Genomic DNA, 26,881 nt, shown 5'->3' with positions numbered 1-26,881 from the left:
TAGAGAGGGAAAAAAACAAGCTCCGTTCCAGGATTCTGCACAAGAACATCAAGCTCCAGATGGGGTCTCGTACTATTTCTGCCCTATTTCTGGCCACAGTATGAGTGCGGCTGACTTAGGCTAAAAGGAAAGGGAGGGAAAGTAGAAAAAACTTTGATTCTTCTAGTCTTTATGTTTAGAGTCATGACTTTTGGTACCATGAGCATCCTTAATACCCACACATGTGTATTCCTTATTGCTTAAATATGCTCTGCTGGAATAGCAGGTGAGGATGGCTACTATGGGCAGAAGCTATTCTTTTCTCTCTCCCAAACCCTCCCTGACTTCCAAATGTGTGGTCATGGTTTCCATAGCTACTAAAACCAAAGCTTACCTTGTATATAAGCAGCAAGAGGTGCTCTTGAGTGGTTTGTTTCGAGAAGTGATAAAAATGTCCTTGACCGAAAGTAGTTTTCCCTAATATTAGTATCAGTAATTTAAAGCAGAGCTTCTTGGTCATTGTGCTACAAACAGGTAGTTTGATTTGCCACGATAACAATCTCCTCAGCTCTGTGGCAGCCTTATCTATTTACCCCAACATGGCATAAGAATAATCATTTTCTATATGCACTTCATGTGGGAAAGGTTGGGAAACACTGGATTTAAGTGCCCTTTTAGGGCCCAGGGTCTCAAAGCTCATTTAGATTCACAGTCATAAAAGCTTGAGAGTTACTGGCTTAATCTCAATGCGTAGTAACTCCATTGTAATACACATGGCTTTGGGCTAATTTAAAACTCCTGATTTTTATAATGAAAAATTGATCGTTTGTTATTAACCCATCACCGTCAAGTCAATTCTGACTCATAGTGACCCTGTAGTACAGAGTAGAACTGCCCCATAGGGTTTCCAAGATTATAATCTTTATGGAAGCAGGCTGCCACATCTTTCTACCACAGAGCAACTGGTGGAATTTGTTATTAAATATCTCATATATAGGGTATACTTTGCAAAGTTTTTGCATATATCACATTTCTTCAAAACAACTCTGTGGTAGGTAGAACAAATATTATTCCCATTTGACAGATGAGAGAACTGAAGCTTAAATTAGCCCTTGATTTTCTTCCCTTGCAGCAGTGTGGCATAAATGCCAATGATGTGAAGAAACTAGAAGAAGCTGGATTCCATACTGTTGAGGCTGTTGCCTATGCACCGAAGAAGGAGCTAATAAATATTAAAGGTATTAGTGAAGCCAAAGCTGATAAAATTTTGGTAAGTACAGGTTATGTGCTGGGAGGTATTAGCAGGAATAATACCAAAGAGTTTACAGTGAAAGATGGTCCTCCTTCCTTCATCCCTCATTTTCTTGCCATCCTGTTCCCGTTTCCAGAGGCAACTGCAGCTACTGGTTTATTATCTTTGTATTTATCTCCTTGCATAAATTCAAATTTTCTCTACAAAATTACAGTATCATGGAATATAATATAAATACTGCCAAACTGATTACTAGTTTATACTCCTACCAGCAGTGAGTGGAGTGTATCTTACCTTTCTAGATATTATGATCTCATACCTTAGAAATATATTTATACAGCCACTGAAAATAGTTTAGAAGAGTATTTTTACGTAGGGAAATGCTCCTGGTATGAGAAAGCAGGTTAACTATCTGTCTGCCTGTGGCTTGATTTTGTATGTATGGGAAAATGATATGATACTTCCTTAAAAAGCTAGAAATAGAAATACCATACGATCCAGCAATCCCACTCCTAGAAATGTATCCTAGAGAAGTAAGAGCCATCACTTGAATAGACATATGTACACCAGTGTGTTCATTGCAGCATTATTCACAATAGCAAAAAGGTGGAAACAACCTAAATGCCCATCAATGGATGGATAAACAAATTATGGTACATACACACAATGGAATACTGTGCAGCGATAAAGAACAATAATGAATCTGGGAAACATCTCACAACATAAATGAATCTGGAGAACTTTATGCTGAGTGAAATAAGTCAGTCACAAAAGGTCAAATATTGTATGAGACCATTATTATAAAAATCCAAGAAAAGGTTTACACATAGGAAAAAACAATCTTTGATGGTTACGGAGGAGTGAAGGGATGGAGAGGAGGACTCACTAACTAGATAGTAAACAAGTGTTAACTTAGGTGAAAGGAAGGACAACACACAATATAGGTATTTTTATTTTTCTAATTTTCATTAATCTTCACTCATCCTGAGGACTAACAGAAGTTATAGAAAAAAAAAAAAATGACAGGAAAGAAATTATCAAAGAAGTAATATAAGAAAATTTCCCAGAGCTGAAAGGAAATAGAATCTAAGATAGAGCCCATAGATAAACCAACAAAGAGAACTCCAAAAATGGAATCAGGAAAACAATACCATTTACAGTAGCCCTCAAAAAGATAAAATATTTAGTAATAAATCTAGCCAGGGATGTAAAAGACTTATATAAAGAAAACTACAAAACACTACTTCAAGAAAGCAAAAGAGACCTACATAAATAGAAAAACATACCATGCTCATGAATAGGAAGACTTAACATTGTGAAAATGTCAGTACTACCCAAAGTGATCTTCAAATACAATGCAATCTCTATTCAAATTTCAACAACATTCTCTAATGAGTTGGAAAACTAATCACCAACTTCATATGGAAAGGGAAGAGGCCCCAAATAAGGAAGGTATTACTGAAGAAGAGCAAAGATCTCAGAACCTACTATACAGCCACGGTAGTCAAAACACCCTGGTACTGATGTGAACGTCACATAGACCGGTGAAACAATTGAGAACCCAGAAGTAAATCCATCTACCCTTCAAAAGCTGGTTTTGGACAAAGGGCCAAAGTTCATTAAATTGGGAAGAGAAAGTCTCTTTAACAAATGGTGCTGACAAAACTGAAGATCCATACCTCACACCATACACAAAAACTAACTCAAAATGGATCAAATAAATGTAAAACCTAAAACTATAACGATTATGGAAGAAAAAATAGGGACAATGCTAGGGGCCTTAATATATGGCATAAATAGAATAGCAAATATAGCTAAAAATGTACAGATAGCAGAAGATAAACTAGATAACTGGGATCTCCTAAAAATTAAACACTTAAGCTCATCAAAAGACTTCACCAAAAGAGTAAAAAAGAGAACCTACAGACTGGGAAAAAAATTTTGGCTGTGACATATCTGACAAGGTCTAATCTTTAAAATTTATAGAAAACTTCAACATCTCAACACCAGAAAGACAAACAACCCAGTTAAAAAATGGTCAAAAGACATACACGGACACTTCACCCAAGAAGGCATTCAGGTGGCTAAAAAACGCATGAAGAGCTGCTCACGATCATTAGCCATTAGAGAGAAGCAGATAAAAAATACAATGGGATACCATCTAACCCCGGTAATAATGGCACTGATCAAAAAAGCAGAAAACAAATGCTAGCAAGGTTGTGGGAAGATTAGAACTCTTATTCACTGCTGGTGGGAGTGTAAAATGATACAAACACTAGGGAAAAAGGTATGGTACTTCCTTAAAAGGCTAGAAATAGAAATACCATATGACCCAGCAATCCGACTCCTAGGTATGTATCCTAGGGAAATAAGCTGTGGAAAGAAAAGATATATGCACACCGTATTTACTGCAACGTTATTTACAATAGCAAAAGGAGGGAAACAGCCTAAGTACCCAACAGCGGATAAGTGGGTAAACAAACTGCAGTACATACACACGATGGAATACTACACAACAATGAAGAATAATGGTGAATCCTCAAAACATCCCATGACATGGAGGAATCTAGAGGACATTATGCTGAGTGAAATAAGTTGATCACAAAAGCACAAATATTGAGTGAGACCACTATTATGAATAGTCAAGAAAATGCTTATACACAGAAAAAAACATTTTTTGATGTTTACTAGGGATCGGGGGAGGAAAAATTACTAACTAGAGAGTAGACACATGTTAACTTTGGTGAAGGGAAAGGCAATACATAATATGGAGGAAGTCAGCACAACACGACCAAGGCAAGGGACTACACTAAGAGTTAAAAACCCAATAAGAGTTATGCAAAAATAAAAGATAACAACAGTAAATACTATCACATATTAACTGTAACAACAGTAATAACAATAATTTATGAATGGATACATAGGTATGTATGCTGAGTAGGTGCGGGAGGACATCTGGGAGTACACCTACATGCAAATAATAGGTTTGCCTGTGGATATTTCTACATATGTATGTGCAGCATGTATATTCGTATATATGGTACAGCACACAGGGGCACAGTCATGAAAACACCCTGTCGTTGTTAGGTGCCATCAAGTCGATTCCGACTCCTAGAGACCCTATAGAACAAAGGAGAACTGCCCCATAGGGTTTCCAAGAAGCAGCTGGTGGATTTGAACTGCCGACTTTTTGGTTAGCAGTGATAGCTCTTAACCACTGCACCACCAGGGCTCTGGAAACATCCTAGACATAACCAAGCACCTCATAGAACTGAGTTACTGGGCTAGGAGACTAAGGACGGTAGTCTCGGGACATCTAGGTCAGTTGGCATAACACAGTCCCCAAAGGCGACGTTCTACATCCTACTTCAGTGAGTGGCGTCTGGGGTTTTAAAAGCTTGCAAGTGACCATCTAAGGTACAACTATTGGCCTCTTTCCGTCCAGCAAAGGAGAGTGAAGAAAACAAAGGACTCAAACAATTAGTCCAAAGGATTAATGGACCACAGGAAGCACAGCTTCCGCTAGCCTGAGACCAGAAGACCTAGATGGTGCCCAGCTACCACTATGGACCATCCTGGCCAGGATCACGATAGAAGATTCCATTAGAATGGAGAAAAAAGTAGAACAAAATTCATAAAATAGACCAGATTTACCGGCCTGAGAGAATGAAGAAACCCCTGAGACTATGGCCCTTAGACACCCTTTTCACTTGAAACGTAAGCATTCCTGGATATCACCTTTTAACCAAATAATACACAGGTCCATATAATAAAAAATAAACCTTGAGGAAAGTACTCCTTAGAACAATAATCTGTATGAGACCAAAAGGGCAACATCTGCCCAAAAGCAAAGATGAGAAGGCAGGAAGTTGCCAGGAAAACCAGACCAGTGGAAATGGGGAACTCAACAGTGGTAATGGACAGAGTGCTTACACACTGCAGTTACTGCAGCCCTTATCACGGAACAGTTCGTCTATGAACTATTGAATGGAAAACTAATCTGTTCTGTAAACCTTCACCTAAAGCACAATTAAAAAAAAAAAAAAGCCAACAGAGTGTCAAAGACCCATACCTAGACATATCAGTGTGAAATTTCAAAACATGAAGCATAAAGAGACGATTCTGAAAGATTTCAGAAAGAAAAAAATAGGTGACCTATAAAGAAAGCAACACATTTCTCATCAGAAATGCTGAATGGTAGAAGCTAGTAGAGCAACACCTTCCAAGTTAAGAGGGAAAATAGTTTTAAACCTAGAATTCTATATGTAGCAATACTGTTAATCAAGTATTAAAAAACCAGTTGCTGTCAAGTTGATCCTGACTCATGGCAACCCCATGTGTGTCGGAGTAGAACTGTGCTCCGTTCCAGGACTGATTTTTCAGAAATAGATCACCAGGTCTTTCTTCCAAGGCACCTCCAGGTATACTTGAACCTCCAGCCTGTTGGTTAACAGCTAAACACATTAACTGTTCGTACCACCCAGGAGCTCATTAGAACAGAATAAAAACGTTTTCAAAAACGCAAGAATTCAGATTTTCCTCTCAGCCACTCTTAGGAAGTTACTTGAGGATATACTTTACCAAAATGAGGGATTTGTAGGATCGAGGTTACAGTGGCTCCAACTCAGGAACCCAATGAAGGCAGACGCAGGCCCATAGCTAGCCTAGAGAGCAGACAGCCCAGTTTAGAGAAGTAAAGGAGATCTTCAAGGGGGAAGGCGATCCAGTAGAACTCATATTAAGATTGGGAAAACGTAACAAATGATGAAGTCAGAAAATGCTAGAAAGACGTGGTTCAGATATGAAGCAAGGGAAAATGGGGCATGATTTTGAAACTGGTTGCATATAAAAAAATAATACATTTGAATTTGATGGTAAGAAACCTTTGAGAGGCATAGGGTTGGTAACATTGGAACTTTAGAGAAGGAATTACATTTCTACCATACCATATGGTTCTGCAGTGAATTATATTTACAAAGCTATAATGCGAACATTGTAATGAACTTTCATGTGATAGTATTAAGTATATAGAAAAGTTCAGAGCATAATACAAACCCATTGCTCAGCTGTTCATTGTTCTTTTTTTTCTTTGTGAAGTTTTTAGATTACTTATTTGATCTCTATTTGATAGAGGTCTATTCAGATTTTCTTTTTCTTCTTGAGTCAGTTTCAGTAATTTGTGACTTTCTAGGAATTTGTCCCTTTCACTCAAATTCTTTAATTTGTTTGCATATTAAATTAAGTTGTTCTTAATTTCTGTAAGGTTGCCAGTAATATCCCCTCTTTCCTGATTTTAGTGAATTGAGTCTTCTCCCTTTTTTCTTGGTCAGTCTAGGTATAGATTTGTCAATTTGTTGATCTTTTCATGGAACCAGCTTTTGGTTTCATTAATTTTCTCTGTTGTTTTCCTATTCTCTGTTAATTTCAGCTCTAATTATTATTATTTCCTTCCTTCTGCTTGCTTTATGTTGAGTTCTTCTTTTTCCAGTCTCTTAAGATGGAAGGTTAGGTTAGATTTACGATCTTCCTTCTTTTCTAATATAGGTGTTTAGAGATCCAAATTTTTCTCTAAGCGCTGCTTTGCAGGGTCCTGTAAGCTTTGATATGTTATCTCCTAATGTTCATTCATTTCCAAGTATTTTCTAATTTCCCTTGTGATTTCTTCTTTGATTATTATTGTTAATATTTCTCTTATTATTTCTTTATTGGTTATTTAGGAACCTATTGTTTAATTTTCACGTATTTGTGAATATTCATGCTTTGATTTTATTCATATTTTTAAGAACTTTTTACTACCGGAAAGTTTAGATATGCAAAAGTAGAGAAACTAGTGTAATGAACCCCCATGAACTTATCGTAAATCTTCACTGATTATCAACTTGTGGCGGCTTCGTTCTTTTTCTAGTATTCTGTAAGGTTTTTCATATTTTATATATAACACAATAATTGCCATTTTAACTGTTTTTAGGTATATGTTTCAGTGGCATTAATTACGTGTTCCACGTTGTGCAACCGTCACCACTGTCTACTTCCAAAAATTTTTCATCGCCCCAAACAGAAACTCAGAACCTCTTAAGCAGTGTTCATGGATTTTTTTTTTTTCCCCTGGTTTTTGTATATCTTAATTAACAATTTATTTCGGTAAGGGAAAAAATGAACATCTTTCTAATAATCAACCTGTAAAACAATATTTGTTTATAGTAAAAACATGATTCCAAGCCTGCTATTATTTAAAGAAAAGAAAAGAAAAAACAGCTTTTTGAATATTAATTTTCTACTTTAGTAACTATTTTTTAAGTGGCTCCTCTATTTTTTTTTTTTAACTTTTATTGAGCTTCAAGTGAACGTTTACAAATCCAATCAGTCTGTCACATATAAGTTTACATACATCTTACTCCATACTCCCACTTGCTCTCCCCCTAATGAGTCAGCCCTTTCAGTCTCTCCTTTCGTGACAGTTTTGCCAGCTTCCCTCTCTCTCTATCCTCCCATCCCCCCTCCAGACAAGAGATGCCAACACAATCTCAAGTGTCCACCTGATAAACTTAACTCACTCTTCATCAGCATCTCTCTCCCACCCACTGACCAGTCCCTTTCATATCTGATGAGTTGTCTTTGGGGATGGTTCCTGTCCTGTGCCAACAGAAGGTCTGGGGACCATGGCCGCCGGGATTCCCCTAGTCTCAGTCAGACCATTAAGTCTGGTCTTTTTATGAGAATTTGGGGTCTGTATCCCACTGATCTGCTCCCTCAGGAGTTCTCTGTTGTGCTCCCTGTCAGGGCAGTCATCGATTGTGGCCAGGCACCCACTAGTTCTTCTGGTCTCAGGATGATGTAGGTCTCTGGTTCATGTGGCCCTTTCTGTCTCTTGGGCTCTTAGTTGTCGTGTGACCTTGGTGTTCTTCATTTTCCTTTGCTCCAGGTGGGTTGAGACCGATTGATGCATCTTAGATGGCCGCTTGTTAGCACTTAAGACCCCAGACGCCACGTTTCAAAGTGGGATGCAGAATGTTTTCGTAATAGAATTATTTTGCCAATTGACTTAGAAGTCCCCTCAAACCATGTTCCCCAGACCCCCGCCCCTGCTCCGCTGACCTTTGAAGCATTCATTTTATCCCGGAAACTTCTTTGCTTTTGGTCCAGTCCAATTGAGCTGACCTTCCATGTATTGAGTGTTGTCCTTCCCTTCAACTAAAGCAGTTCTTATCTACTAATTAGTGTTCATGGATTTTTAAATCAACCTGTTGACCCATCGTGGAAGACTTATTTATGATTACAGAATAGGATGTAAATGTTTTCAACCTTGACAATGTAAAGGACAGAGATGGGAAGGTAGATGTAGGGGAAGAAAAGACAGAAGGGCAGTTGTCCTCGTTTTGTAAAGTAGAAAGTTAAAATTACAGACAGTTGATGGAACAGGAAATGGAGACTTAAATATGTTGTTGAACTTTGCACTGTGTGGTCACCTTTGTCATCAGTCAGGTAAAGTATATATGTGTGGGTCTAGAATAGTTTTTCCCAGCATAGGAGACTGTATGATTGTCTGATTGAAAATGGCCAATACCAGTCCATTTCCGCTCACTAATGCCTAGGATATCGATGTTTATGCGTTCCATTTCATTTTTGACAATTTCCAATTTTCCTAGATTCGTACTTCATACATTCCAGGTTCCAATTATTAATGGATGTTTCCAGCTGTTTCTTCTCATTTTGAGTCGTGCCACATCAGCAAATGAAGGTCCCGAAAGCTTTACTCCATCCACGTCATTAAGGTCGACTCTACTTTGAGGAGGCAGCTCTTCCCCAGTCATCTTTTGCGTGCCTTCCAACGTGAGGGGCTCACCTTCCAGCACTACATCAGACAGTGTTCCACTGCTATTCGTAAGATTTTCACTGGCTAATGCTTTTCAGAAGTAGACTGCCGGGCCCTTCTTCCTAGTCTGTCTTACTCTGGAAGTTCAGCTGAAACCTGTCCACCATGGGTGACCCTGCTGGTACCTGAATACCGGTGGCATAGCTTCCACCATCACAGCAACACGCAAGCCCCCACAGTACCACAGACTGACAGACTCGAAGAGGAATGGTGTTGCATTCATCGTCAAAAAGAACGTTTCAAGATATATCCTGAAGTACAACGATGTCAGTAATCGGATAATATCCATACACCTACTAGGAAGACCAGTTAATATGACTATTATTCAAATTTACGCACCAACCATTAGGGCCAAAGATGAAGAGGTAGAAGATTTTTATCAGCTGCTGCAGTCTGAAATTGATCGAACATGCAATCAAGATGCATTGATAATTACTGGTGACTGGAATGCGAAAGTTGGAAACAAAGAAGGATTAGTAGTTGGAAAATATGGCCTTGGTGATAGAAACAATGCCAGAGATAGAATGATAGAATTTTGCAAGACCAACGACTTCTTCATTGCAAATACCTTCTTTCACCAACATAAACAGCAGTTATACACCTGGACCTCGCCAAATGGAACACACAGAAATCAAACTGACTACATCTGTGGAAAGAGACAATGGAAAAGCTCAACATCATCAGTCAGAACAAGGCCAGAGACCGACTGTGGAACAGACCATCAATTGCTCATATGCAAGTTCAAGCTGAAACTGAAGAAAATCGGAACAAGTCTACAAGAGCCAAAATATGACCTTGAGTATATCCCACCTGAATTTAGAGACCGTCTCAAGAATAGATTTGACGCATTGAACACTAGTGACCAAAGACCAGACGAGTTGTGGGATGACATCAAGGACGTCACCCATGAAGAAAGCAAGAGGTCACTGAAAAGACAGGAGAGAAAGAAAAGACCAAGGTGGATGTCAGAGGAGACTCTGATACTTGCTCTTGAGCGTCGAGCAGCTAAAGCAAAAGAATTGATAAAGTAAAAGAACTGAACAGAAGATTTCAAAGGGCCTCTCAAGAAGACAAAGTAAAGTATTATAATGACATGTGCAAAGAGCTGGAGATGGAAAACCAAAAGGGAAGAACACGCTCGGTGTTTCTCAGGCTGAAAGACCTGAAGAAAAAATTCAAGCTTCGAGTTGCAATACTGAAGGATTCCATGGGGAAAATATTAAACAACCCAGGAAGCATCAAAAGAAGATGGAAGGAATACACAGAGTCATTATACCAAAAAGAGTTAGTCAATAGTCAACCATTTCAAGAGGTGGCATATGATCAGGAACCAATGATACTGAAGGAAGAAGTCCAAGCTGCTCTGAAGGCGTTGGCAAAAAACAAGGCTCCAGGAATTGATGGAATATCAATTGAGATGTTTCAACAAACAGATGCAGCGCTGGAGGTGCTCACTCATCTACGCCAAGAAATATGGAAGACAGCTTCCTGGCCAACTGACTGGAAGAGATCCATATTTATGCCTATTCCCAAGAAAGGTGATCCAACCGAATGTGGAAATTGTAGAACAATATCATTAATATCACATGCAAGCAAAATTTTGCTGAAGATCATTCAACAATGGCTGCAGCACTATATCAACAGGGAACTGCCAGAAGTTCAGGCTGGTTTCAGAAGAGGACATGGAAGCAGGGATTTCACTGCTGATGTCAGATGGATCCTGGCTGAAACCAGAGAATACCAGAAGGATGTTTACCTGTGTTTTATTGACTATGCAAAGGCATTCAACTGTGTGGATCATAACAAACTATGGATAACGCTGTGAAGAATGGGAATTCCAGAACACTTAATTGTGCTCATGAGGAACCTTTACATAGATCAAGAGGCAGTTGTTCGGACAGAACAAGGGGATACTGGTTGGTTTAAAGTCAGGAAAGGTATTCGTCAGGGTTGTATTCTTTCACGATACCTATTTAATTTGTATGCTGAACAAATAATCCAAGAAGCTGGACTATATGAAGAAGAACAGGGCATCAGGATTGGAGGAAGACTCATTAACAACCTGCGTTATGCAGATGACACAACCATCCTTGCTGAAAGTGAAGAGGACCTGAAGCACTTACTAATGAAGATCAAAGACCACAGCCTTCAGTATGGATTACACCTCAACATAAAGAAAACAAAAATCCTTGCAACTGGGCCAATGAGCAACATCATGATAAATGGAGAAAAGATTGAAGTTGTCAAGGATTTTATTTTACTTGGATCCACAATCAACAGCCGTGGAAGCAGCGGTCAAGAAATCAAAAGACGCATTGCATTGGGTAAATCTGCTGCAAAGGACCTCTTGAAAGTGTTCAAGAACAAGGATGTCACCCTGAAGACTAAGGTATGCCTGACCCAAGCCATGGTATTTTCATTTGCATCATATGCATGTGAAAGCTGGACAATGAATAAGGAAGATCGAAGAAGAGTTGACGCCTTTGAATTGTGGTGTTGGCGAAGAATATTGAATATACCATGGACTGCCAAAAGAAGGAACAAATCTGTCTTGGAGGAAGTGAGGCCATAATGCTCCTTGGAGGCAAGGATGGCGAGACTGCGTCTTCTGTACTTTGGGCATATTGTCAGGAGGGATCAGTCCCTGGAGAAGGGCATCGTGCTTGGCAGAGTACAGGGTCAGCAGAAAAGAGGAAGACCCTCAACGAGGTGGATTGACACAGTGGCTGCAACAATGAGCTCAAGCATAACAACGATTGTAAGGATGGCGCAGGACCAGGCAATGTTTCATTGTGTTGTGCATGGGGTCACTATGAGTCAGAACCGACTCGATGGCACCTAACAACAACAACATGATAGTTTTTAATTTTTTTTAACTAGGGACTTGAATTGGCAATTAAAAATTTAATCTTTATGGAATCTGGAAATTAGTTGATCCATTAATTGTCAGAGAGATGAAATAGTCCCTGAACTAGAGCTACTAGTATTTTGATGACTTTTAAAAGAGAAATTATTCTGGAAATTTTGTTAGACGTTGTTTCTTCCCATTGTATGCCTAGTTCTTGTTTTATTAACCTATTATTTTGTTGACCTGATGTTCCGTATTTTTCCCAGGCGGAGGCAGCTAAATTAGTTCCAATGGGTTTCACTACTGCAACTGAATTCCACCAGAGGCGGTCAGAGATCATACAGATTACTACCGGCTCCAGAGAGCTCGACAAACTGCTCCAAGGTGCGGTGGTTCCTTGTCCTAAGGTGTGAACTCCAGCTGTGAGAGGTTCCAGGTCATAGAACACAACTGAAGTATTTGGGTGGGTTATATCTTAGATATAATTAAGAGACATGGAAAGTATCCACACTGAGTAAGACTGCTAGAAGGTGGGATGTGACTTATAAAAAATATATAAAGAGTTATCTACAAATTAAATAATTTAATCCCTATTTAATATGCATTTGGAGAGTCAGCTTCCTCTGCCTAAGGAAATAACCATGATTATAACCTCCTACTCTACCACAAGGTTGAAAATCTGGTAACTAGTTAAAACACTCTGTGTTTAAATGCTATTCATTATAGGAGTATACACTAATCTTCAAGACTTCAAGGAAAGCTGTAAAGTTTTTTAACGTTTTCAAAGTACTGTTGTCTTAAATTATTGTAAAGTTAGGTTTGAGTCTTGCTGCTCCTCCAAATATTTAATCATTCAGGTTTTCTTTTTTTAGGATACATAATAACATAGGTTCAGGAATCTGACTCAAATTTGAGTATTAGCCCCCCTCCCCAGCATTTACTGGGGTAAATTGCTTAATATCTTTAGGCCTAAGTTTTCTCATTTTCAAAATGAGGATTAAAAAGACTTCCTACCATATAGGTTATTGGAATTAAATGAAATGGTACATACAAATGTATGGCATAATGCCAGGTACACAAGAAACATTTAGTAAATGTTAGATGATGTTATATATACGTATATATGTGTGCGTATGTATATATGAACTTATATATATATAATATTTACTTTTTTAACGGCCGCTTGTTGACTTGTGGTAGTACAGTTGTGTGACTTGATTATGGTGTTAGTTACATGAAGCAACCAAAAACCAAACCTGTTGTGACTGAGTTGATTCTGACTCATAACGAGCCTATGGATCAGAGTAGAACTGTTCCAAGGCTGTGAATCTTGACTACAGAAACAGACTGCCCCATCTTTCTCCCTTGGAGCTACTGGTGGGTCTGAAATGCTGACCTTTTGGTTAGCAGCCGAGCACTTAACCACTGCGCTACCAGGACTCCTTAGGTGAAGCTACACATGTGATAAAATTGTGTAGAACTATACACACAAATCAGCACATGTATAACTTAGGAAGTCAGCAAATTCTATGGATTGTACCAGTGTCAGTTGTCTGGTATTGATGCTGTGCTATAGTTACACAAGATGTTAACCTTGGAGAGGCTGGGTGAACAGCACATGGGATCACCCTGTACATTGCCATTTCCTACAAATCTATAATTATTCCAAAATAAAACGGTCTTTTAAGTTACTGCTTGTTGAAAATTGCATTTCTCAATTATATACTCATTTTGATGAGATGCAAGAATATTTCTGTGATCATAGCTTGTAAACATTTATATCATGCTAAGAAGTGTTTCTTATTGCTCTTTTAGGTGGAATCGAGACTGGATCCATCACAGAGATGTTTGGGGAGTTTCGAACTGGGAAGACCCAAATCTGTCATACACTGGCTGTTACGTGTCAGGTGAGCTGTTGGGGTTCTAGCTAATCAGGTCAGTGAGGATTGTTTGTTTCCTGCTATTTTCAAGTTATTCTGCAAGCATGTGTGGGGATAGACACAAAAGGCACTTTCTCTGTCCTCAGGAATTCTATAGCTTGTTAGAAGATAGACTTCTACTGCAAAATTCTTCCATAGCATGGAAACTTTTAGACCACTGATTTCAAATCGTTTGTAAATTCACTGGGCCTCTCCTGGCTTCTAGCCTGGATTTTATGATTCGTCATTAAAATCATTCCTTTACAAGTACTCTCAGTTTATATCCCCCACCTGAAGATAGACTAACCTTAGATAAACCCAATCTGTCTTCTTAGTGCCTGTACCCAAATAGCTGATCATACTGGAGAAAAATCATACCATAAAGCTGACTGGCTTTACTTTAAATTCAAGATCGCAAACTTATTTTTTTTATAATAGTAATCAAAACATTTTATTTTATTTTTTTATTGTGCTTTAGGTGAAAGTTTGCAGAGTGAATTAGTTTCTCATTAAATAGTTACTAAATCGTTTTGTGATGTTGGCTGCCAACCCTGTGATGTGTCAACACCCTCCTTTCTCTACCCTGGGTTCCCTATCTCCATTCACCCAGTTTTCCTGTCCCTTCCTGCCTTCTCATCTTTGCTTTTGGGCTGGAGTGCCCATTAGTCTCCTTTGCACAAATTGAACTATGAAGCACATTCTGCATGTGTGTTATTGTTGGCCCTATAGACCTGTCTCAGCTGAAAGGTGAACCTCAGAAGTGACTTCAGTACAGAGCTAAAAGGGTGTCCTGGTGCCATGTGCTCAGGGTTTCTCCAATCTCTGTCAGACCAGCAAGCCTGGTCTTTATTTTGTGTGTGTGAATTTGAATTTTGTTCTACTTTTTTCTCCCACTCTGTCTGGGACCCTCTATTGTGATCCGTGCCAGAGTGGTCAGTGGTGGTAGCACCATCTAGTTGTACTGGACTCGGTCTGGTGGAGGCTGTGGTAGTTGTGGCCCTTTAGTCCTTTGGACTGATCTTTCCCTTGTGTCTTTGGTCTTCTTCATTCTTCTTTGTTCCAGCTGGGATGAGACCAGTACATATATCTTAGATGGCTGCTCTCAGGCTTTTAAGACCCCAGACGATACCACGGTCAAGATGACAAACTTTAGATTAGCCTTCAGTACTGCCTGGCAGATCTACTGCGTTTCTTCATTTAGGCATACTTTCCCTCTTAATAAATTGACAACTGTCTCATACTTTGCCCTCTCTCCTCAAGGCTTCCATGCTCCTCCTCAAGCCTTATTCTCAGCCAGTGACTTAACCTGTTCTTCACATCAAGTCTTTAAACCCGCCTACGTTTGCACCCACCTCTCTTTATCTCAGGTTATGAGGGAGAAAAGTGTGCCTTTTTCTCTCAATGGCCAGTCCTACTACTTGTGGTCTGGTTGTCATCTCCTGCCACCTTCTCAATGACTCTAGTCCTTCCGTTTTCTACTCTACCTCTCTATTAGGCTATCCTTCTCAGTATACGAACATGCCCGATATCTCCTCCAGTAGGAGAAACCCTTCCTGGACTCCTTCAGCTTCCTCTTCTATTACTGTGCTCCCATGTGGGCAGACTTGGAAACTGAGACACAGTGGATTAAGTAACTGTTCAAGATCATATAGCAGTTAGTGGATCCAGGAATCAAAGCAGGTGTCAGAGCCTTAAAAACCTTTCATAAGGGTAGAGCCTATTACTGGCTTGTTCTCTGCTGTATTACTAGCGCCTCGACAGCACTGGGGTTTTTTAGTCAGTGCTTGGCACTCAGTAAATACTTGAGTGAGTGTCTTAACTTCAAAGACTTGACTCTGTAAAGAGTGACCAAAATGTTACCGTATGTTAGATAGCCAAGTTAGGATTCCAGTAACAAGTAGACCTGAGGCATAGTTGGCTTTCCTTATTATAACTTGAGGAGGAAAGAGGTGGGGGTGGGGGGTAGGAGAACTTTAAGGATAATAAGGGGGGAGGTGTTGAGAGGAGGAAGGGTGGTACTAAGCTGTGGGAGCTATAGCTACTGCCTGGGCTCCATTAGAAAACTGATGGCTAAAGGGAAACGAGGCTGTTTAAAATACCACCCTGACATGGGCCGTTTGACATGACACGTGGCCTTTTAAACAGAAATGTTTTCCCCGTGTTGTTTTGACAGAGATTCATGTGGAATAAATATTTAGACTACAGTACACGATATCCGTAGTTGCCTTGGTAACTCAGAATATCATGCTGACGCTATAAAGTTGTACAAACAGAATCCTAGCCTGGGAATGTTTATTAATGCCTGTTCATTATGCCTGTCAACAATACACTGAAGCAAAATTCTCAAATAAACATATCCTTTCTATAAAAATAACCGAACATTCATACGTGACCAAACAATTACAGAGCTTTGATATTTTTTTCAAAGGAAAAGACTGCTAGTTCATTAATAATGGATATAGTTCCCTCTAACCAGCCTAAGAACTGGATCCACAGGTCTAGAGAGGATGTTGGATTACTGAACACTATCTGCTCTCATTGTTCAGATTTTCTCAGCTTAATGAAATGAAACCTTACAGTGTGTTGGATTGCTGTCTCATAGTGAAGCTAGGTAAAGTGAGAGCTACAGTTGGGTGATTAAAATGAATACCTTATCCTTGTTCATAGTATCGGGGTAATTTAAAAATTCTGAGAAGACAATTTAACACACCCGATTTTAAATGCTCATGCCCTTTGACCAGCAAATTTGTCTTGTAGAAAGTTTTACTTATGCTCAAGCATAAATGTATAGTTTATACCATGGCGTTACTAAATTGGTGAAAATAGAAGACAACCTACATCACTGTAAAACAGGAAGAAGAGTTCAGTTATGGTACAAAGCAGCTATTTCAGACAGCTAACTTGGCGGCATCCCAGCCCAGTACACAGGGTGGCTGCAGCGGCACTGGAGAGCTCGAATTTTATTTGTATTTCTCAACTTTTTCTTTTTAACTCTCCCCCCTCCCCCAGCCTCTCTGACCGTGGTACTCGTACAATATTTGTCCTTTTGTGTCCACCTTATTTCACTTAGTGTAATGTTTTCAAGGTTCATGCATATAGTGGCATGTATCAGAACTTCAATTTTATTTATAGCTGAATAACATTCCATTGTGTGTTCATACCATGTTTTATTTATCCACTTATCTGCTAACAGGCACTGGAGTTGTTTCCACCTGTTGGCATTGTGAATAATGCTGCAGTGAACATTGGTATACATATGTGCTTGAATTTTTAATACAAGCATATAGTGCTTTTGTCATTTTGGATAAAAAATTTCTCAAAGATAGGAGGAGAAAAAATTTGGTGCTGTGAGGCCCTAGATATGAAATGGAATTTCCTCAAAATTTAAAGGTGAATTATGGCTACAAAGTAGATTTCTAGGATGCAACCTACGCTTTAGCATCATTCACTTCAAATCTGTAGACTCGTACGTGTTTGGCCTACAGCGGGTAACCTAAAACAGATTTCCCTGAGTGGCTCGAGAGAGTTTTCATGGCACTCCATGTTCTTTCCTCTTTCCTTTTTTCTACATTTACTTTCAGTATTTATTTTCCTTGTTCTCTCTTTGTTCTTTTTTAACATCTCTATGTACTACTAGAGCAAACACCTTTTTTCTTCCTTTTTGCTCACACTTTATTTTTTATTGTACTTTAGAAGAAGGTTTACAGAGTAAATTAGTTTCTTATTAAACAATTAATACACGTATTGTTTTGTGACATTGTTTGCCGACCCCACAACGTGTCCTTGGGTGCTCACACTTTAAACTTGTTAGAGATGCACCTGGGACGTTGCCAAGCCCCTTTAATGACCCTCAGAAATGAGCTCTGCTCAATGAGCTGAAGTGTAAGTTTTGGTCTGGGTATGGGTATTGGATCAGGTCCCTTACTGATTACAGTTAAAGTGAGTGATCTCCCAAATGTTTTTCCTCCTGGGAGAATTGCTCGGTCAGTCTTGTGTTGATACGCGGTCACAGAATTTTACTACCCACGTTGTATTATGTTTCCAAGCACTCCAGCCCCGGGAAGACACTAGCCTTCCATGGTGGGCGACACAGGGAGCTTCATCTCCACTAGCTGTATTTCTATCAAAAGGGAGTGCCCCCTCTGTACCTCTTATTGTCATTTTGAAGTTTTTCCCTTTAAGTGTTCCGGCCACAAGGAACCTGGTCAGTTGTATCACAAATACAGTTTCATTTCTCCTTTTTATTTTTTTATTTTTGTTGTTCTCTCTAGCTTCCTATTGACCGGGGTGGAGGTGAAGGAAAGGCCATGTACATTGACACCGAGGGTACCTTTAGGCCCGAACGGCTGCTGGCAGTGGCTGAGAGGTGGGTGACCGGATTGGACAGGAGGAAATACGGCTGCACCTGTGACTGCACTGATTCAAGGGTTGGTTCGGCTGCAGAGTGCCTTTTCCTCACTTACTGCCCCGTGTCTGTTCTTCCCAGAGCTGTCTGCGTGGTTCAGAAGAACACCTTCCTTAGAGGAGAAAAGCATTCTCTTTTAGTCAAGAATTTATGAGTTGCTGTCACACTGGATAAAAAACAAGATCCAGCTATATGCTGTGTTCCAGAGAAGCACTTTAGATTCAAAGACACAAATAGATTGAAAGTTAAGGGGCAGAAAAGATATCTCATACAAACAGTAATCATGAGAGCTGGAGTGACTAAACTAATATCAGACAAAACACGCCTTAAGACAAAAAAAACTGCTAAAGACAAAGAGGGACATTTTATAATAAAAACCCAATTCATTGTGAAGTTATAACAATTATAAACATAGACACATCTAACAACAAAGCCCCCAAAACAAAAACTGACAGAATTGGAAGGAGAAATAGACAGTTCAGTGTTGTTGTTGTTGTTAGGTGCTGTAGAGTAGATGCCGACCCATAGCAACCCTATAGGACAGAGTAAAACTGCCCCATAGGGTTTCTAAGGAGCGGCTGGTGGATTCGAACTACCAACTTTTTGGTTAGCAGCCAAACTCTTAACCACTGTGCCTCCAGGGCTCCAATTCAGCAATAGTAATTGAAAATTTCAAATCTCACTCTCATTGGTGGATAGAACAACTAGGAAGAATATCAGCAAGCATTAGGAAACTTGACTAATACTATCAACCAACTTACTTGGCATAGAACACTACCCTACAACAGCATGATACACGTTCTTCTCAAGCACACATATGCTGGGCCACAAACTAAGTCCCAATAAGTTTGAAAGGAATGATATCACACAAAGCATGTTCTCTGACAACAATGGAATTAAATTAGAGATCCACAAAGAAAGAAATCTGAGAATCCAACAAATATTTGGAAAAGGGATTACACAGCATGACCAATTGGGATGTATCATAGGAATGCAAGATTGGCTTAACATCCAAAAATCATTTGATGTAATACACCATATTAATAGAATAAAGGACATACACCTCAATAGATGCAGAAAAAGCATTTGATCGAATGCAAAACTCTTCATTGATAAAAAGTCAACAAACTAGAAATAAGAGGAAGCTTCCTCAATCTGATAAAGGGCATCTACAAAAAACCCACAGCTAACATACTTAATGGTTAATGTCTAAATGCTTTCTCCCTAAGGTCAGAAATAAGGCAAAGATGTCCAGTCTCTCCACTTATATTTAACATTGTACTGAAGGTCCTAGCCAGTACAGTCAGGCAAGAAAATGAAATAAAAAACATCTAGATTGCAAAGGAAAAATTTGTAAAACTGTCTTTATTTCACAGATGACATGATCCTATATGTAGAAAATCCTAAGGAATCCATTATATAAAAAAAAAAAACTAGACCTAATAAACAAGTTCAGATTGATAGAATATCAATATGTAAAAATCAATTACATTTCTATATATAACAATGAACAACTTGAAAATAACAGTTCCATTCACAATAGCATCAGAAAGAGTAAAATACTTAGTGGGAAACTTGGTACTCTGAAAACTACAAAACGTTACTGAGAAGAATTCAAGAAGACCTAACTAAATAGAGAAACATTGCACATTCACGGATGGGAAGTCTGTTAATGTGGCAGTTCTCTCCACTTTGACCTACTGATTCAACAGAATACCTATGCAATTTCAGCAAGGTTTTTCTGTAGAAATTGACAAGCTGATTCTAAAACGTATATTGAAATGCAGAGAACCTAGAATAGCCAAAACATTTTTTTTTTAATTGTACATTAGGTGAAAGATTACAGAGCAAATGTTTCCCATCTGATAGTTTGTACATAAAGTGTCCCATGACATTGATTTCATTCCCCACAATATGTCAGCAATCTCCCTATTTCCACCCTAAGTTCTCTGTTTTCTTTCATCCTGATTTGCTGCCTCTTCCTGCCTTCTCCTTTGCTTTTGGGTAAATGTTGCCCCTTTGAGCTCATAGAATTGATTGTTCTAAGGTGCACGTTTTTCTTGGTTGTTAACGTTTATTTTATGGACCTGTCCGTGGTTTGGCTGAAAGGTAGTCTTGGACAGCTTCTGTTTAGAATGGTGTCTGTCTTGGGGAGCTAAAACATTCTTGAAGAAAGAAGAAAGTTGGTGTTCTTACACTTCTCTGTTTTAAACCTTAGTGTAAAGCTACTGTAATCACGGTAGTGTGGTGCTGATGTAGGATAAGCACAGATCAGTGGAACAGAATTGAGTTTACTTATGGTCACTTGAGTTTTGACAAAGGTGTCAAGCAGTTCAAGAGGAGAAAGAATAACCTTTTATAAATGGTGTTAATGTAGATGGATATCACATGCAAAAAGATGAATTTAGATTCTTACCTTTACACCATACACAAAAATGAACTCAAAATGGATGATAGCCCTAAATATAAGAGCGAAAACTACAAAACTTTCAGAAGAAAACAACCCAATTAGAATATGAGCGAAGGATTTGAATAGACATTTCTCCAAGGAAGACCTACAAATGCTCAACATCAGTCATCTGGGAATTGGAGATCAAAACCACAATGAGATACTACTTCACATTAGAGTAGCTGTTACAAAAGAGAAATAACAACAAATGTTGGTGTGGACATGGAGAAGCTAGAACCCTCATACACTGCTAATGAAAATGTCAAATAGTACAAACACTTTGGAAAACAGCTTGGCAGTTTCTTTAAAAGTTAAACAAATTTGCCATATGACCCAGCAATTTCACCTTACTTATTTAAAAAATAATAATAATAATTTTTTTTTTTATTTACCCAAGACAAATGAAAAGGCCCACACAAAGACTTGTACGTGGATGTTTATAGCAGTTATAATAATCAAAAACTGAAAACAACCCAAATGTCCATCACCTGGTGAATGGATAAACAAAATCTGGTTTATCCATACAATGGATACTATTCAGCAATGAAAAGGAGCAAAGTACTAACACTAATACATGTTAAAACATGGACGAACCTCAAAAACATTATCCTAAGTGACAGAAACCAGACAAAAAGGACCACATATTGTGTGATTCTGTTTATATGAAATTTTCAAACAGAAAGGAGATTAGTGATTGCCTAGGATTGGGGGTAGGACTGGGAAGTGACAGCAAAAGAACATGAGAGATCTTTTTGAGGGTGATGGAAATGTTCTAAAATTGGATGGTAGTGATGGTTGTTCAACTCTGCAAATTTACTAAAAATTATTGCATTTTAGAACTAAAACGGGTGAATTTTATTGTATATAAATTATACCTCAGTAAAGTTAAAGAATTTATTTCTACATCTCCTAATATAGTTTCAAAGTAAGTTCTCAAAAATTGTTTTATTTATTTTCCCTTGTCAAATGGTGATAATTTGGTCCCTACCACACATTTAAACTGAAACCTTTGATTAAATAGAATTTTTAATTTTTTTAAATCATTTTTATTGTGCTTTAAGTGAAAGTTTACAAATCAAGTCGGTCCTCACACAAAAACCCATATACACCTTGCTACACACTCCCAGTTACTCTCCCCCTAATGAGACAGCCTTGATTAAATAGAATTTTAATTGCATGTTGAGACGTCACAGGCTCAAGTCAGAACCTGCCTGGATAGGGCAGTTTGTGGAACACTAAGTTGAGAAGAGTTTTCTTTCCATTTTTGTATCAAAATTGTCTTTCCTGGTTTCCAGCTTGAGGAGTCCAAGCCGTTGAACGTGTGCGTACACCACTGAGACATAAAGTCAGGTTGGAGCTGTGACTGCAGCATCATGGCCTTTGCCCTCTTTCCCTCTGCTTACAAAATGCCTGTCAAGGGAGAATTACTCTCTTGCAATCTGATCTTGATTTTTTGAAGACATGTAGAGAACTGGATCCTCCCTCCAAAAGTAATTTTTGGCACTCATACAGAAATCACGTTTTGAATACACTGTTTTAGTAGTCTACCCGATGCCTTCGAGTGGATTCTGACTCATAGCGACCCTATAGGACAGAGTAGAACTGCCCCATAGGGTTTCCAGGGGGTGGCTGGTGAATTCAAACTGCCGACTTTTTGGTTAGCAGCCAAGCTCTTAACCACTGTACCACCAAGCCTCCTGTTTTAGTAGTCTAGAGGTTCCCTTTTAGACAGTCTTTAAATTTTGATTAGTAACATAAAGTATTCAGATGTTCTCATATTAGGATAGACACAATAGTGGAATGTAGGCCATGACTTTGGTTGGATCACCCGCTGTATTCCCAGGCCCTACAACAATGCATTGTGTATTTATTTATTTATTAGGGCTATGTTTATGACTGCTTTGCCAACTAAAAGAAAAATGTGTTTTTACTTACCATTCATTTTAATTTATCTTTCAGTGACTCATCTTTGTTTCAGTCCCAGTTTTGTCATGCTACCCTTGGTCTTTCCAGGAGAATAACATTGTTATATCTGGAAATTTCTTATTCTAGTTCATGAATCCTCAAAGAATAGATTTATCTTGATGTTCTGCCAGTAGGTCTCCAAAGTAATTGCTGCTGCTTTCTCTCTATATATAGTTTGCTGAACTTCTTAATAGGAAGGGGTTTATATTCTGGGGCCTTGAAACTATCATCAATACCACATCTTACCCATCCAGATAACTCCAGTGTTAGAGATGAATTTCTCATCTGCCTGGCTCCCATGTACAGCTTTAAAATGTTCTCTCCCCCCTTCTAGATATGGCCTCTCTGGCAGTGATGTCCTGGATAATGTAGCATACGCTCGAGGGTTCAACACAGACCACCAGACCCAGCTCCTTTATCAAGCATCAGCCATGATGGTGGAGTCCAGGTATGGGCCCAGTAGAAGGCACTGAATACACTGCCAGGACCCTCACCCTGAATCTTGTATAATAAGCTGTTTGGCCAAATTGATAGTAGCTAGAATTAGAAATGGGGAGATTTAAGTTTTAAGATTTTATTTTCATGATCTTGCTTTGTTGTTTAGGTCAAGTCACTGTTAAAACATGAAGCCACAATACACTTGAACTTATGGGGAGTCTTACTTGTGGCGCATAGTGCCTCAGATGTGAATGCTATACAAATGTTTATTTTCCTGGAGCATCTATCTACAAGTCTGTCTGTGAATATGCGATTTCAGGGTAGTGAGGAAGGGAGCAGAATCTGACACAGGCTAGAAACAAGCTTCAGAGAATCCTTGTTCCCTGTAGGTACGCGCTGCTGATTGTAGACAGTGCCACTGCCCTCTACAGAACAGACTACTCTGGTCGCGGTGAACTCTCAGCCAGGCAGATGCACTTGGCCAGGTTTCTGCGGATGCTTCTGCGACTTGCTGACGAGGTAAGCTGAGGGCTAGGGATAGCACATGCCTACTTTCACCAGCCACAAGTCCCAGGAGCCTTGCTGAGAAACCGGGACTTTAGGGCCTAGTATCTTGGAGCTATCCGACAAGAAAGAAGAGAGATGTTAGTTGTTATTTGTGGGGAAATGGGGTGGCAGCAGAAGGTCCTTGGAGTGTTCGTGGCCGCAAAGGTGATACTGTCGTTTCCCCCTCAGTTTGGTGTGGCCGTGGTAATCACTAACCAGGTGGTAGCCCAAGTGGATGGAGCAGCCATGTTTGCTGCAGACCCCAAGAAACCTATTGGAGGAAACATCATTGCCCATGCTTCAACAACCAGGTAAGCTGATGGGGCAGGTGAATTCTCCTTGGAATGTCGTGAAGTAGATAGGAAACTAGAGCATTTCCATTTAAATCCCGTTAAGTTACTGTCGTATGTAGTTAGGTACTTGGGAGCTATATTGCTAAACCTAATTTTCACGCTTTGGTTAGTACGGAAACCCTGGCGGCGTAGTGGTTAAGTGCTACGGCTGCTAACCAAAGCATTGTCAGTTTGAATCCGCCAGGCGCTCCTTGGAAACTCCATGGGGCAATTCTGCTCTGTCCTATAGGGTCGCTATGAGTTGGAATCGACTCAACGGCACTGGGTTTGGTTTTTTAGTTTTGGTTAGTACAGGTGTTTGCCTCTAGATCATTCATAAAGTAGTTAAACTTACTGCTATCGAGTCAATTCCAACTCATAGCGACCCTATAGGATGGAGGAGAACTGTCCCATAGGGTTCCCAAGGCTGTAAATCTTTACGGAAGCAGACTACCACATCTTTCTCCTGTGGAGTAGCTGGTGGGTTTGAACCACCGACCATTAAGTTAGCAGCTGAGCACTTAACCACTGCGCCACCAGGGCTCCTATAAGGTAGTTAAAAGCCTCCAATATGGAAAAATGAATATGAAAAATTTGTATGCCTCTCCTTGATTAAAAAACAAAACATTATTTCAATTGTTTCAATATTGGATAATCCACTAAGAGTGAGGGCAGGGCAGAAATGGATTCCTTCAGGCTGGAAGTGCCCTTATGCCTAAGGAACCCAGAAAGATCCCCCCAAGTACTTAGGATGTATATATTTGTTTAAAAAAAAAAAAGATTTTGTTTTTTTTTTTTTAGATTTACCATAAATAAAGTAAAAAAAATGGAATTTTTAATTGTAATAACTTTGGTGCTTTGGCCTATGTCTTTGAGTCAGACTGTACCTGAGGAAAGGAAGAGGAGAAACGAGAATCTGCAAGATCTATGACTCTCCCTGTCTTCCGGAAGCTGAAGCTATGTTTGCCATCAACGCAGATGGAGTGGGAGACGCCAAAGACTGAATCGTTGCTTTTTCCTGTTGTAAACCTTAAGTGCTGCAGCAGCCTAATGGAGAGGACTGCTCCCTGGGGTCTTCACAGGCCTCTTCCTGTTGTGACTGCCAGGAAAAGGCTTCCAGAAAAACAGCTATTGTATCGGCTTTTCTGATGGGGTAAACAGGATACAGGTCAGTAGTCACAAACTGATCTGAAATGTTTTTTCCTTCTGGAGTATGTTAATCTGTGATTTCTTTGGTTTTTGGAAGGGAGATATGGAATACCTTGATACAGCGCCTTGGGGTTGACTCCAGACTAACAGCTAACTACTGGACAGTTTTGTTTTCAAAAGAACTAAAGCTGGGGAGACCCAACTCTTCCCTGTCAGAATAATGGTGAAATAAAATGCCTGAGCTGTGTGGCCAGGGAATGGGTCTCCTCACAGGTTCTTTTTCTCAGTAGAACCTCTCCCCTGTCAATCAGAAGCAGGTGTTTTAAGTTTGTCCGTCTGGACTGTTTCTGGTTAAGGAGTCCTGAGCATGGCTGCTGGGCCGCCAGCCCTTCACTGTCTGCTTGCTTGGTCTTTGCTGCTAAGACCAACTGAAGATAATTCTGGGCTCTTGAGCTTTTCAGACTATTTAAGTAAAAAGATTCAGTGAGAGGCTGGTAATAAAGTAGTTTTATTTGTAGTGAATGTGCTATTTAGGAGTTATTCTTGTACAAGCTGAATGTTTCAAGATAGGCCCTCTGTAATGATTTTTTGGCACTGCCTAGGGGTAATGTTTCTGCTGCTTTGAGATTTGAAAACTGGTTGGAAATAGGATGCATGATTTAGGATCCTCCATTCAGAGACTGAGCGCCTTTGGCCTAATGGAGAACATCCTAAGGTGGATTTACCACGGCTTTCCTATGGCCAGAAGTCTTCTATTATAGAGGTCTGGTACTTGCCCTGATCGTTCTACTTTAGGGGTTTAAGATACTCTTCTTCCTGCCCTTCATATTTCTGTTTAGGAGGGTTTTAACTAGCTTTTCCAATTCCAAAAGGCTTTTCAGTTAGTATTGGGGAAGAGCAGCGAAAGTCTGCTGCTGCCTCTGGTGGTCCCACTGTGTGTAGGGAGACAGGAAGCCAGTCAGTATAACGCAGCTGTTTTGAAAACAGTTCCTTAAGAATTAAGAGTCTTGTCACTGTCCCTGGGAGCTAGGTACCAAATAAAGTTCGCAAGACTTTTTCCTAAATTCCTGTCCCTTCCTTCATTTCCCCATTTTCCTTCTGTTGGGTTCTAAGATCTTTGCTAGCTGGGGCATGCAGTCCGGATCTTACCCAAAGTAACACACATTCAGCTCATTTTCTCCCAAAAACTTTATCTAGATTTTAGACCACCCCCAAAATTTTTCTTTTATCCTCAGAATTGCATACATCTCAGGTCTTCTCTTTCGTTTCTACACCACAAAACAAACCTGGGATGTCAAAAAACCACAGCGACAGGTTCTGGAGTGAAAACTTGGTTATTGTATAAAAGCATATCAATCTTACGGTTCTATTTAAGTGACTTTGATCCAGAAGCTTGTCTCATTTGTTCTTCTAGGTGAGGTTTTCTTTCTAGGGGGTATTAGGCTTTGTGCTGTTGGCTCTGACTAAAGGTAAACGTGAGGGAGAGGGGAATATCTGCTTAGTTGCAATTGACCTTGTTAGGCTACAAACAATCATGCCCCTGCCTGTCTTTTACATGTAACACTAAAATTTTCACTGGAAATAGCATTAACTAAAGAGCTTATTCTAAACACTAAATATTTGGAGTCCTGTTTTTCTACTTGTATGCAGTAGCTTTTGTATGAAGAATAACTCTGGAAGTGTTAAGAATAAGGAGCTAATAATGGAAACAAACATAGAAAGGAGA

At 39.4% G+C, this 26,881-nt stretch overlaps 1 protein-coding gene across 2 annotated transcripts in view; it reads left to right on the top strand.

Moving 5' to 3' along the window:
* Nucleotides 1-26,860, top strand: part of RAD51 (RAD51 recombinase) — a 31,459-nt gene extending 4,599 nt beyond the window's left edge. For both annotated transcript variants that reach the window (XM_049898191.1, XM_049898189.1), the window contains exons 3-10: nucleotides 1,112-1,249; nucleotides 12,219-12,336; nucleotides 13,768-13,859; nucleotides 18,143-18,237; nucleotides 23,025-23,138; nucleotides 23,518-23,647; nucleotides 23,864-23,985; nucleotides 24,887-26,860. In XM_049898191.1, coding sequence (XP_049754148.1) covers nucleotides 1,112-1,249; nucleotides 12,219-12,336; nucleotides 13,768-13,859; nucleotides 18,143-18,237; nucleotides 23,025-23,138; nucleotides 23,518-23,647; nucleotides 23,864-23,985; nucleotides 24,887-25,010 — 933 coding nt within the window. In that variant the 3' untranslated portion in view covers nucleotides 25,011-26,860. The remainder of the gene's footprint in view (nucleotides 1-1,111; nucleotides 1,250-12,218; nucleotides 12,337-13,767; nucleotides 13,860-18,142; nucleotides 18,238-23,024; nucleotides 23,139-23,517; nucleotides 23,648-23,863; nucleotides 23,986-24,886) is intronic.
* Nucleotides 26,861-26,881: the final 21 nt, after the last annotated feature.

This window comes from Elephas maximus, chromosome 10 (genome assembly GCF_024166365.1).
Source record: "Elephas maximus indicus isolate mEleMax1 chromosome 10, mEleMax1 primary haplotype, whole genome shotgun sequence".
Lineage (NCBI taxonomy): Eukaryota > Metazoa > Chordata > Mammalia > Proboscidea > Elephantidae > Elephas > Elephas maximus.
This window is presented reverse-complemented; position numbering and strand designations above follow the sequence as displayed.